Source organism: Eulemur rufifrons, chromosome 29 (assembly GCF_041146395.1).
Source record: "Eulemur rufifrons isolate Redbay chromosome 29, OSU_ERuf_1, whole genome shotgun sequence".
NCBI lineage: Eukaryota > Metazoa > Chordata > Mammalia > Primates > Lemuridae > Eulemur > Eulemur rufifrons.
Genome location: NC_091011.1, coordinates 14459220 through 14471986, shown reverse-complemented (window position 1 = coordinate 14471986; position 12767 = coordinate 14459220). Strand labels below are relative to the sequence as shown.

General features: G+C 38.9%; 1 protein-coding gene across 4 annotated transcripts in view; it reads left to right on the top strand.

The window, feature by feature from the left end:
- The window catches only part of SUGCT (succinyl-CoA:glutarate-CoA transferase), a 676753-nt gene extending 668246 nt beyond the window's left edge, over window positions 1–8507 (top strand). For all 4 annotated transcript variants that reach the window (XM_069461618.1, XM_069461617.1, XM_069461616.1 and 1 more), the window contains one exon: window positions 7994–8507. In XM_069461618.1, the coding sequence (XP_069317719.1) occupies window positions 7994–8157 (164 nt within the window). In that variant the 3' untranslated portion in view covers window positions 8158–8507. The remainder of the gene's footprint in view (window positions 1–7993) is intronic.
- The last annotated feature ends 4260 nt before the right edge of the window (window positions 8508–12767 follow it).

Below are 12767 nucleotides of genomic sequence, written 5' to 3'. Positions count from 1 at the left end.
CTGGAGTCAATGGAGATTTGTCTATTGAAGGCCAAGAACATGGACTTTTTTTTAAAGAAATGTACTTATCTCCAAAATTATGAGCTTTAGAGATTAATTTTTCATTTATTTAATTTGTTTCCTGTGGACACAAAACATTTTTGATGCAATAGATTTTGGTAGAAAGCTCAGAGAGGAGAAAAAAGGCTGCATAAACAACTTATTTTTAAAACCTAAGCATCAGAGATGTTGGAATAAATACAATTGCCTTGGAAATATGTTGTTTTGGAATGAGGGCATTTAGATGGTAAATAACTTCTAATTTTATATATACTGGCCAAAATTCTTCCCTGAATTCCACACTTGTATAGCTAAAGGCCCACTGACATCTCTCTTTGGGTATTTCACAGGTGCCTCAAACTTAGCATGTCCAAAAAAGAATCCTTGGCTTCTGCTGCCCCCAAAACTTGTCCATGTGGTCCACTCAGTCTTCTCCATCTGGTAAATGGACCCAACAGTTGTTCAGTCAAGCAACACAGGATTCTTCTTTGATTCTTCTCTCTACCTCTTCAACTACCTTGGCCTACTGTTCGTCAGTACATCCTCTCATTCTATCGCCAGGCTACCTCTCAAACACATCCGCTTTTCTCAAACTCTGCAAGTACCATTCTAGTCCCAGGCCACCATCATCTCTTCTGATCTACCCACAACTGCCTCCAAACTCATTGCATTCTCTGCCTAGCAACAAGAGTATTCCCTATTGCAATTCTAGTCACTGCTTTTCTTAAAACTCCAGTGGCTTCCCCCTGAACCCAAAGTAAGATCCAGCTTTACTACTGTAGCCTATAAATCCCTGTGCATTCTCTCCTCTGCAACTTTGTCTAGTATCACTCCTCTATCAAATTATGTTCTAACCACACTGGATCTTTGCATGAACAGGCCTGTTTGTGCTGCCTGAAATCTTCTTTCCTCCACTATTTGTATTGATAGCTCAGCCTCAGACAGCTTAAAGATCATCTCATCAGCTTGGCCTTCTCTGCACATCCCATTTAGAATAGCCCTTTTCTCCCACCTCACCCGTTTGTTGTGCTTGCAATATTATCCTCTTTTCAACTGTTTTTTTAATAATATTATAATTTTTATCAAACTTTATCAATTTATTTGTTTTTGTGTGTACATTTTCTCCCAAATCAGAAAGTAAATTCCATGAGAGTAGAGTATGTTTTATTTGCTAATATATAATATTTATATCATACAGCCCAGATCTTGACACAGGAATAGAATATATGTAGAATAAATTAGTGGATAAATAAATTAATTAATATGATATCAAAAGTATTTATTTCAATAGCTTTAATTGTTAGCAATCATTAGTTAAACAATTTTGTATTAAATGACAGAGCATGAACCATGGAATCTGACAGATAGGAGTTCTTGTAGTGGTCCTTTCACCTACTAGCTAGGCAACCTTAGAAGAAATTAACACTTTATGGCCGGGCGCGGTGGCTCACGCCTGTAATCCTAGCACTCTGGGAGGCCGAGGTGGGCGGATCGTTTGAGCTCAGGAGTTCGAGACCAGCCTGAGCAAGAGCGAGACCCCACCTCTACTAAAAATAGAAAGAAATTATATGGACAGCTAAAAATATATATAGAAAAAAATTAGCCGGGCATGGTGGCGCATGCCTGTAGTCCCAGCTACTCGGGAGGCTGAGACAGGAGGATCGCTTGAGCTCAGGAGTTTGAGGTTGCTCTGAGCTAGGCTGACGCCACGGCACTCACTCTAGCCTGGGCAACAGAGTGAGACTCTGTCTCAAAAAAAAAAAAAAAAAAACACTTTAAAGAGCTTCAGTTTTCTTATATGTAAATGAGAATTATAATAGTCTCTACCTTACATAAATTGAAAAGTCCAATTAAATAATGAAATTAAAAACTCAGTCCACAATCATAGCCTCTGTGTGTGTGTGTGTATGTGTGTGTTTAAGAAAGAATGCTTGCCATTATTTTCTTTATTTTATAGGGACCATGAAAGACATTGAACCTATTAGCAAAAACAGTTGGCATTGTTCCTGCCCTCAAAGAGGTACAGGCAACTAAATAGACAATTTAACGCTAAGTGCTGTTGAAGAGGATGCACAAGGTGCTACTGGAATGAATATTCTTGCTTCAAGGTCAAAGGACTATTCCTTGCTTATATTCCACCAATTACTGAAAATCTTGCCACATTTGTATTAAATGGATTTGCTTCATATTTGGATCTTGATTTTCTCATGTGAATTTTTTTTCTAGAGTTCCTAATTTTTTTCCTCTCATGATATAACTTTTTCTCATTATTATATTTCTCCAAACTTTCAGTTACACTGGTTATACAATTAAGGCTCTTCTTGTCTTCTTAGACTTCCCTGTTGCAGGCCTCTGTCCTCCTCCATCTATGCCTTATTGGCTCTCCAGGTCTGAGCTGTCATACTGGAACCTTCCTTCCTTCCCTGCACTCCTTGGTAGGTCTTTACTATGTACCACAATTTTCTTTCTATTTTTTTTTCATTTGCTCCTATATTTTACTGGAGTCATCTTTAAGAAATTTACTCACTATACTTTCTTAGTCTTTGAAAGTTTACAAATGACTTATACTTGATTAATCATAGAATTATCTAATTCTAGAGTTGATAATATTTCCTTTTAGAAGTTTGAAATCAAGCTCCACTTCTAGTTTTTGGTAGAAACTAGTGAGAAGTCTGGTGCAATCTAATTTTATTTTCTAGACAACACATTTCTACCCTTCTGCCCCACTGTTTACCCCTAAATTGTTCACCCCTCCTTCTCCCCGGAAGCATCTCAGACCTTATTAATGCTGACATTGACATTCTGAAATTTCATGTGAAGACGTCAAGATGTAAGTCTTTTCTTCATTTATTGTGCTGTATTTTCAGTTGACTCACTCAATCTAAAAACATACTTTCTTTTCCATTCCTCGTTATCATTTGTTGAAAGATTTCTCCTCCTCCCCTCTTTTTGCTTCCTTCTTTCTGGGATTCTTGTCTGTTTTATGAGAACGCTAAGCTTCTTTCTCACATTTTAGTATATTTTTCTCCCTACATCCTTAGGGATGAGTTTTCCTTTATTTTCTAAATTCCTAATTTTGACGATAATATTGGAAAAAATTAAGTGCTAAATCTTGTTTCCATTGTGTCTTTTGCATAGCTTTCTATTCTTGTTCTGTTCTATCTTCATTTTTTCCTTTTTTTTCTCTTTTATGTGGTTCTCATATTTCTGGTGCTCTTTGGTTGATCATTCTTTTATAGAAAAAAAGATCTGGATGTCCAGCATTGATTTTCTTTGTTCTTGAGGATGTTTTCCACTCTTACTGGATCTACACTGAATGGGGATTCTCCTTGGACCCAATTCTTCTTGGCTCAATACAGCTTAACTGACAGGATTTCCTTTAGAAGGAGAGGCTATGACATGGACATGGAGCCACAGACAGGCCGTGGGCCCCTCAAATGTAGGGGTCAGAAAAGCTTTGCACTGGGGCACCCAAATCCACGTCACAAAATTTAACTTCCCCTATACAGCTTTCTTAAACATCTTTTTAAAAGAACTGGTTGATGTTGTGTGTGTAGTTAAATTCTGGCTGCTTGTACTCTACTCTTACAAAGCTTGCTTGAAGGTTATAGCAGATCCAAACTGGACCCGTTTTTCTATATTAAGACATTCATTCCTTCTGCTTTCAGTTCTATTTCTATTCCCTACTCTGTGTCTCTCATAACCACTGATTTTAAGATCAGAGGGTTTTTTTTTTGGCGGGGGGGAAGGATGAATTGGTATCCACCTGTCTCCTATGGAAAATTGTAGAATCAGCTTTCTTTACGTCTTTTGTCCATCAATATGATCCCATCCCTGTGGTTCATGAATTTGTCAGAAATATCTCATTCACTAGTGATGCTTCCTTTATTCTATTCATTCATATAAAGTTTTTTGTTTGTTTAATTTCTATACTTTTATTTCAATGGGGTTTCAGGAGAGTGTAAAGGCAATATATATACTCAAAGCCAAAAATTACAACTTGAAATTACCATACAATTTGCCATCATTTGGATGCACTGTAATTTATTTAACCAGTGCCCAAATTTTGGACATATTTTTCTAATTTTTTTCAATATTATAACTATTTGACTTCTTTATTTGGAAGAGAGAAGTTGAAGATAGGCCTACAGGGGCAGTATTTGAAAGAGTGAGAGGCTAAACACCTAGTCCTAACAAAGGTAATCTTTGGAAGCAGATGGAAAATTCAAGTTAAAAAAGAAAAGTCTAGAATCCCACACAGAGAACTCTCATGGACTATAGGTTAGAAAGCTGTGTAGGAAATTGAGAGATGTTAAGAGTATTGAACAGATTTAAAAGTCTGTATAGATCCTCACCTATAAAATTTGTCAACATTCCTTATTATTTCCATAGAGAAAAAATTCCAAAGTAGGATTTCTGCATCCAAATATGTGAGCACTTTTAAAACTGTTGATATTTAGTTGACAAATTTCCCTCCAGAAAGATTGTACCAATTTATACTCCTACCAGCCACCAACCTCTTAAAAACAAACAAAACTACCCACATGATTTGCTAATTTTATACACAAAGCTATGTCTTGTTATTTTCATAAACATTTCTTAGATTATTATGGATCTTAAATGTTAACTTTATTACATTACTCAATGCTCAAATCAACCTTCATAGATATTATCAACCTCATTTTAGAAATGTGTAGACAGAGAGGCTCTGGGACCTTAAGAATTCTCAAGTTCACACAGGTTTCAATTGTTTAAAAACATATGAGAACGTAGATATTACTTTGCCAAAAAATTTTAAGGACATGTGACTTGCTCATCTTTTTTTTAAGTAAAAGTTCAGATTATTCATTCTTTCTAGACCTTAGATATAAATAATTATGGCAAACATTTTCTACTTCTTGAAACACATGTATTTTATGAACCCTTTGTTCCCTGTGTACAAAGCTTAAACTGGGAGGAACGTCCGTGCCACATAGGATTATTGCACAGGGTGGCAAGACAGATTTCAAATGGCTCATGGGAACTTAGCTTTGTCTGCAATCTTGACATTACTTTTTATTTGCTCCATTGCAGTATATTTGTCTTTTTCTTGGCAAGTCTAAATAAACTGCCAAGTAATATCATTCTGCCAACCTGCATGCTCTAAGATGTTTTATGCAAAGGGTTAACTACCCTTTACCCTAAACTGGTAACATTGTCTTCAGTGTAGATCTGGAAGCTACCAGGAAAGTGCAGTGAATAATGGGAATGACACAAGTTGAACTGCCCTTTAGTATGGCTGGACCTGAAGAGTTCCCTTATTAATCACTGCACGGAGGATAAAAGTCCAGGCTCTTAGTACTGATACTACAATGTGGGTATGGTTTTTACGTAGTGTAAAAACGTTATGCTATGTGAAAGAAGCCAGACACAAAGGGTCACAAATTATATGATTCAATTTATAAGGAATATCCAGAATAGATAAGTCCGTAGAGACAGAAGGTAGATTAGTGGTTACCTGGGTTTGGGGGAAGGGAGGAATGGTAGAAACTGCTTAGTGGGTGGGTAAGGGGTTTTGTTTAAGAATGATGAAAATGCTTGGAATAAAATAGAGGTGACGGTTGCGCAGTATTGTGAAATGTACTAAATGCCACTGAATTGTTCACTTTAAAATGGTTAATTTTATGTTATGTAAATTTCACCTCAATAATTTTTTTAAAAAATTCCAAGTTCTGAAACCCAACACACCTGAAATTGGATCCTGACTCTATCATTTTCTAGCCATGTGACCTTGGGCAAGTTACTTTAATTTCCTAAACTTAACCCTAACTTTAACACTTTTACCTTAAACTTCCATTCCCTTCAATATCCTAATATGGAAACAAAGATTACTAGTAGTCTACCTACCAGACAGGATTGTTGTGAAAATTATATGAGATGATGTGCATGAAGCTTTTGGTGCAGTGATTGACACATTACAAGGTTTTAAGAAATGGTAGCTGCTATGATGACAACAACTACTAACTAGTTACTGCTGCTACTACATCTACCAGCACTAATGTTTCAACCCAGATTCTTAGTATACTCAAGTGACTGTTTTCCATTCTGTAGTCTCATTTAGCATCATTCAAGCAGGATAAAATCACATGACATTGACTTTGGGAGGCTTGTGGTTCCTTCAGTGGAGGCCTTCTTTTGAAGGACAAGTTTTAGATTAAAACTATTTTAAATTAATGTCAGATGGAACAGAGTCTGAGAGAGCAATGAGTAAGAATCAAATCCCTAAAACATCAAATTCTCAGCATTCTTGGGAGAGTCATGGACCTTGCCTCCCAACATGTGCTATACTTGTGTCCCCTTTCCTGAAAAGGAACCATCCCTTGACAAAACAGTCATGCACTGGGATATTTAAAAGAAGATGTGAGAAGAGATGGATTTCAGTAACCTTCAGAGAAGAGAAAACCGTAGGCATCGTTGTAAGTCGGTTGCTTGTAGTGGATGGTATGTGTCACACAGAACTGCTGCTTGACGGTGCTAGGAGACCTATGTCTTCTGTCTCTATCAACAATGGCATGCACAGAAGTATTTTTATTAGTGGAATTCTCCAAAGAGCTAAAAGCACATTTCCTGCTTTTGTGACAGACGTTCTGTTACCCGTACGTGCTTTGGTTTTACTTCTTCTGCCTATAGGCTCCTCAAATCAAGAGAAATCCAGAAAATAATTTTCTGAGATAGAAATGTACTGTTTTATAAATCCTTCTTGTGACTCTTATTCAATTTGTTCTCTTAAATCCTAATCAAATGAGAAGTAAAGGACAAAACATACATACCATTTATTGAAAGAAGCAACAAAGGCAAAATTTGTTGAAACAGGTTCCCTAATGTCCAGTTTGTCCAGGGAGGAGTGAGAGGTCAGAAGCTACTAATTGTTATTGAAAGTTCATGAGCTTGAAGCAGTTCTAATGGACATGGATTTTCATCTAGGCCCTATTATTAGCCATATGGCCTTGAGAAAAACCTTGGATTTTTGGAATTTACTGTCATTATTGAAGAATGTGGATAGAAAAATCCATTTCCAACAGTTCTTGAAAGTATTGCTTGATTTACTCTGTTTAAAGTGACTTAGAACCTAGCAGAGAACTGGCAATAAATGTCCTTTTCTCCTAACACCATAAGCTTCAAGAGAGATGTCATGGCGGCTCTTGTAGTCATAGTAGCCAGCAAGTTGTGTGCATTATTATGGGTTAGGGAATGTTTACTTAGTGCTTTCTGTCCATTATCTCAATTAGATCCTTACTTCAAGTCTGTGGGTAAACATTATCATACCCAGTTTATTGTTGTAGAACATGAGGCTCAGACAAGTTAAGTAATTTGTCCACGATGGCTCTGCAAGCAAGGATGACAGCTGAGATGCAAACCGAAGTCTCCATGACAATGAAGCTTGCACACATACCCTCTTCTACCATCAAAAGGCTTGAACCAAAGTCCAGCTGAGGTTTAGGTGATCTACAGTCTCTTGAACTAAATCTTAGATCTACACAGTAGACACTGAATAGTCAACTTCTGGGTTGCCTTCATCTGGGGTCAGATTTCCAGCTTCAAAGAGACAGGATCTGTGGTCATTGTTATCTTGGGTCCAGAGAGTCTACTCAGTTGAGTGCCCTCCCTCTAAGTCTTTGTGGTGTGACAAGAATGAAGCTTCCAAATAGGCCTGGCACACACTAGGTCCATACATGCAGCCCTGCTGCATGGTGATGGGCAGGTCAGATGACCACTGCACAGTTGGACGAACCTAAATTAAGAAAAGCCACGTGTGCAAATACATTTATTTCCAAAATTATGGTGCCTTTGCAAGGCTGTAACTGGCACTCATTGATATTCTTGGCATTCATTGAAAACACCCCAGGCTGCTTAGGTAATTAATTTCCTAGGGTTAGTCATTAACAGACTTCCTGCTTTCCTCCTTCTTTGACAGGCCCAGCTGTGAGATACAGTAAGTTCAAGATGTCAGAGGCCAGGCCTCCTCCCCTGCTCGGGCAGCACACGACGCACATCCTGAAGGAGGTCCTCCGATACAATGACAGGGCCATCGGGGAGCTGCTCAGCAGTGGCGTGGTGACCCAACATGAAGCTGAGTAACAGAGGAAAAATGCTCTTTCTCAAAGCCACAGTCTGAGTGCACTTTGCTGGCAAAGGCGATGCTGTGTCTGGACCCTTACCCCAACCCTGATGCCACTGAAAGGAAGAGTTAGAGGAACTCCAGATTTCCTGCCTGGTATCTTCACAATGTTCTTGGTACTAATGAATCTAGTGCCTTTTAAATGTACCCCACCTTTTATTCCCTACCATTTTTTTTCAGCTAATGGTATAATTGTGGATTTGTGGAATTATTTTGGATAAAGATTTAATTTTTTTCTTGGAAAAATACGTCCTTATTCTAATTACATTAATGTCCTAAACATTTGCCCCCAGCGCCCCACCCCCCAGCCCACACAGGCCTGAAAAAGAGCAGATCTCTTGACATTTTCTACTTGTACATAAATTCTTCATTTAAATCTTTGTTAGGAAGTCAAAGCAATAAGCAGAATGACAGTCTCTGTGATTGATTTTAAACAGAATAACTTAATTTTGAGCTCATGAACCCTTTGTTAGTCTGCAATTTAAACCATGGACTTTGTTTTTTTTTTTTTTTTTTTTGAGACAGAGTCTCACTCTGTTGCCCAGGCTAGAGTGAGTGCCGTGGCGTCAGCCTAGCTCACAGCAACCTCAAACTCCTGAGCTCAAGGGATCCTCCTGTCTCAGCCTCCCGAGTAGCTGGGACTACAGGCATGCGCCACCATGCCCGGCTAATTTTTTCTATATATATATTTTTTTAGCTGTCCATATAATTTCTTTCTATTTTTAGTAGAGATGAGGTCTCGCTCTTGCTCAGGCTGGTCTCGAACTCCTGAGCTCCAACGATCCGCCCACCTCGGCCTCCCAGAGTGCTAGGATTACAGGCGTGAGCCACCGCGCCCGGCCTAAACCATGGACTTTGTTGACATCCATTATAAAACTGAGCTTCATTCTTCCCCATGGAAGTAAATATTTGCTTTATGTTGTATTTCTGTGGTGATTTTATGATACATGGCAGAAAATCAATTTCCCCTAATGTATTTAGGGATGTAGGTATCTGTCTGCATGGGGAAGTGAGAAGTGGTTCTTCAGCTGGAACCTTATTTTGAGCCAAATGCAACAGGCTTTTAAATGAATGCCAGATGACTATCCAGGTATTAAATAATGTGTAAATAATGACAAATAGGAGAATGACAGGAAAACATTGCTTTGTAGTCTGATTATCCACTGTAGAAGACTATATCATGCCTTAGTATTAAGTATTTTAATTTGTCAGTGAATTTGAAGTATAGAAAATATTTTCTGTCCAGAAGGTGAGAAGTGAGTAGGACATATATTCCAGGATAAATTGTCACTCAAGTCTGCCAGCCCCAGGTATAGACCAGGGAATCAGACGACTCCATGATCAGTGTCTGGAGATGACCTCAACTCATGGCTGTTGGGCACACTTATTTTACAGCAATGTCATTACATACCAAGTGATAACTGAAAGCTGAACTACAGATGTTCATCTTTCAAACTGTGATTTAGAGTGTATTTTCTTTTTTATTAGAATTTTTGAATCATTTATCCATGCTGTAAGGCCCAATATGTTTCTAGAATCAAGAATTCCAAATAAATAGGAAACTTGTCTTTTCACAAGACCTCATGAGACTTTTCTGAAGATTGCCTACTAATTTTTGCAAGGGATTGTCCTCCCTGCTTTCCTTGTGTGAACATCTTATTCTGAGGAACTCCTGCTGTTATTCCACTAGTTAGGATCTCATCACACAAGGGTAATTTGACACCTTCTGCAGTACCTTCCCTGGATGGCTAATTCGCAGATACATATTTGAAGACATTCACTTCAGGTCAGGTGTTTAAGCAAAATTTCTTTATGTTTATACAATCAATATGGACAATGGAAAAAGGTTAGATGACTGAGAATTGGCCAAACCACATATCTTACAAAGCAGACCCACCGTTTTTCCTACTGATCCAGGTAGATATCTTGAAATGCAAATTACTTGGTAACTGAGCAGTAACCCTGAGTATCTGGGTAGCCATATGTAGGTGATATTGATCATGCATGAAAGTCAGAAAATGCCTCTAAAACTTGCAAATCAGTAAAGACTGCAGTCTTCAGACATGGCACCAATGAAACAAAAAGACTACGTCTCTAGTGGATTCCTGTATGTAGCTTCTAGATTTCCACTTACACAACTGAAAATGTTGAGGAGAACTTTGAACCTGCTGGTCACCCAACGAAAAGCATTTACTGTACTCTACCAAATTAGCAAAAGAAATAATTTGGAATATATTTCAAGTTCAGATGGATAATTAGTCCTGAAAGAAACAGTGTGCTTGCTAAAATTTCTAGCAATATGCCCCAGATCAAGTTATGCTTATAAACAAATGTGCTGTTTTAATTATCAGGGCCTATTATCTTACACATTCCTGAAACTGAACACACTACTAAGATACCATATGCTCAAGTTCAGTTTGTGTCAAGGCCTGCCTTCTGGCAGGTTTGTGTCTAAGGTTGGCCTAGAAAATTTCTTGAAACTCAGTGGATTAATCATTATGGAACTGGGGAGGTGTCCACAAGGAAATGGGCTTCTTTTCCTTTATTTTTTTTTCTTAAACTTTTTACTGCCGTGACTTTCTGGTTAATCAAGCGTGATATTTTCCAGCAAGCAGTCTGATATGCTGAATGTTTCCCAAGCAGAAGAGAAATGAACATTGATGAACTTTGCGTGACTACCCCTGTTACTTGGTATGAGCTTGTCTTTGATCCATCTGCTGGGGGTTAGAAGTATGATCATGATTTAAGAAAACAAAGGATACCTTACATGGGCTATTTCTTACCAAGACATTAGGCTGCTAAGCCTGGATGTCACCACAGGGAGGGTTTCTGCACCAAGACTTCACTACCCCTGCTTTTAGCCTTCCTGAGAAACTTGTACCCACTCAAATCTCACCGGAAATTTTTCCCCACTAGCTCTTTCATGCCATGGCTTTGGCATGTTCTGTTTTAAAAGCTGCATCGATGTGAGACTTGCTGTTCACCCTCCCACATAGCTAGCTCACTGCTGCCTTCATCCATACGATTCATTCTCCAGATAATGGATCTAAAGGGTGTGAGAAGGAAGGCCAGGCCCAGGGCTGGACAGTCTGACAATCTTCAGCGTCTTCTTATAGCTTCTCACATTGATTCCCAATTGGCAAAGAGGATGAGTGGAAAAAACACTGACTCCTCTTCTCCCTTCATACCCTAACCCTGGGCTATTCATTTTCAACCTTGTCCCCTAAGGTTATGATGCTCTCCTTGCATTTGCATATATTTATGGGAGACTCCCTGCTTTGATGAGCCCTTACAACTGGTGGGTCTCTTGAGGTGCAATGGTCCTGGGATAAATGATTACGTATCTTGTTTGGAGCATCAGTGATCTTTGGGAGGTCAGAATATCAAGCTCACTCCTCTTCCTTCTTGATTTTGTGGGAGTAGTACATGCATTGTTTGCTGAAGGATAAAGAGGTTCAGAGAAAAGGTGCATATTTCCATTTCAAACAGCAGTTAGGGGAAACAAAAAACACATCATGGAGATTCTCATACTGAGGTTGAAAAGTTTTCTCAGGCATTGGAATGTAATTGCATTTCTTACACTCCTAGTACAGCAATACTAGGGTTAAATGTTTTATAAATTACTACTTTTGTTAGATGCTTAAATAGTTTCTCTGTACAGACATACCACACTATCTTCCCAGCGCGAATGACCCTGAACTTCTAAACAAGGTTGGCAGTACGCAGGACAGGTTTATGTGGTGGGATTAGTGGAGCATAAGCAACTCCAATAGACATGCTTCCCCAACACCCATTCAAAAATATGTCTTGCAGTATCACTTCAGGAGGTTGAAGCATTATAGACAAAGGAAGGCAAATATTTTGCACTAATGTATTTATTCCACACTCTAGGGAAAACAAGTACAAAAAAGGAGAGATTTGGAGAAGTGAGAGTTGGGATAGGTAAATTTAACTAGCAGGAAAGGGAAAGGGAAGGAGAGAGCACACCCAGGAGAGGCAGGGCCAAGGGCACATTGCTCTGAAGACTGGAAGCCGTAGGCAGGATGAACCCGGCCTGACACGTGGTGCCAAGAAGGACGGGCAGGCGCTGGAAAGAGCTCCAACACTACCCAGATAACAGATTTTATTCACCTCAATTTTTCATGAGAAATAGTTCTTTCTTCCTGTTCATTAAGACCTCAGGGTTAAAGGGACAGGACAGGAAAATCACTACATTGTGGCCAGTTGCTGCCTCATTGCTATTCCCTTTTTGCTTCCTTCTTTCTCTCTTTTCTTCGGGTTATTTCATTTCCTACCTTTCTTTATTTCCCTCCCATTCTTTGAACCTCCTTCCCTCCTTCTCTTTCTCTATGGTAATGATCGTTTCCCCCCTTCTCCTTTGATCTTCTTCCTCCTCCTTCTCCTCCTCTTTTTCCTCCTCTTCTTCTCCCTCTCTCTCCCCTCATACACACACACACACACACACACACAGACACACACACACCAGACACACACACACATACACACAGTTACAGACCCACGTTACACAAACATGAATGCTGAAAGCTGTGAGTGACCTTCAGAAAAACAG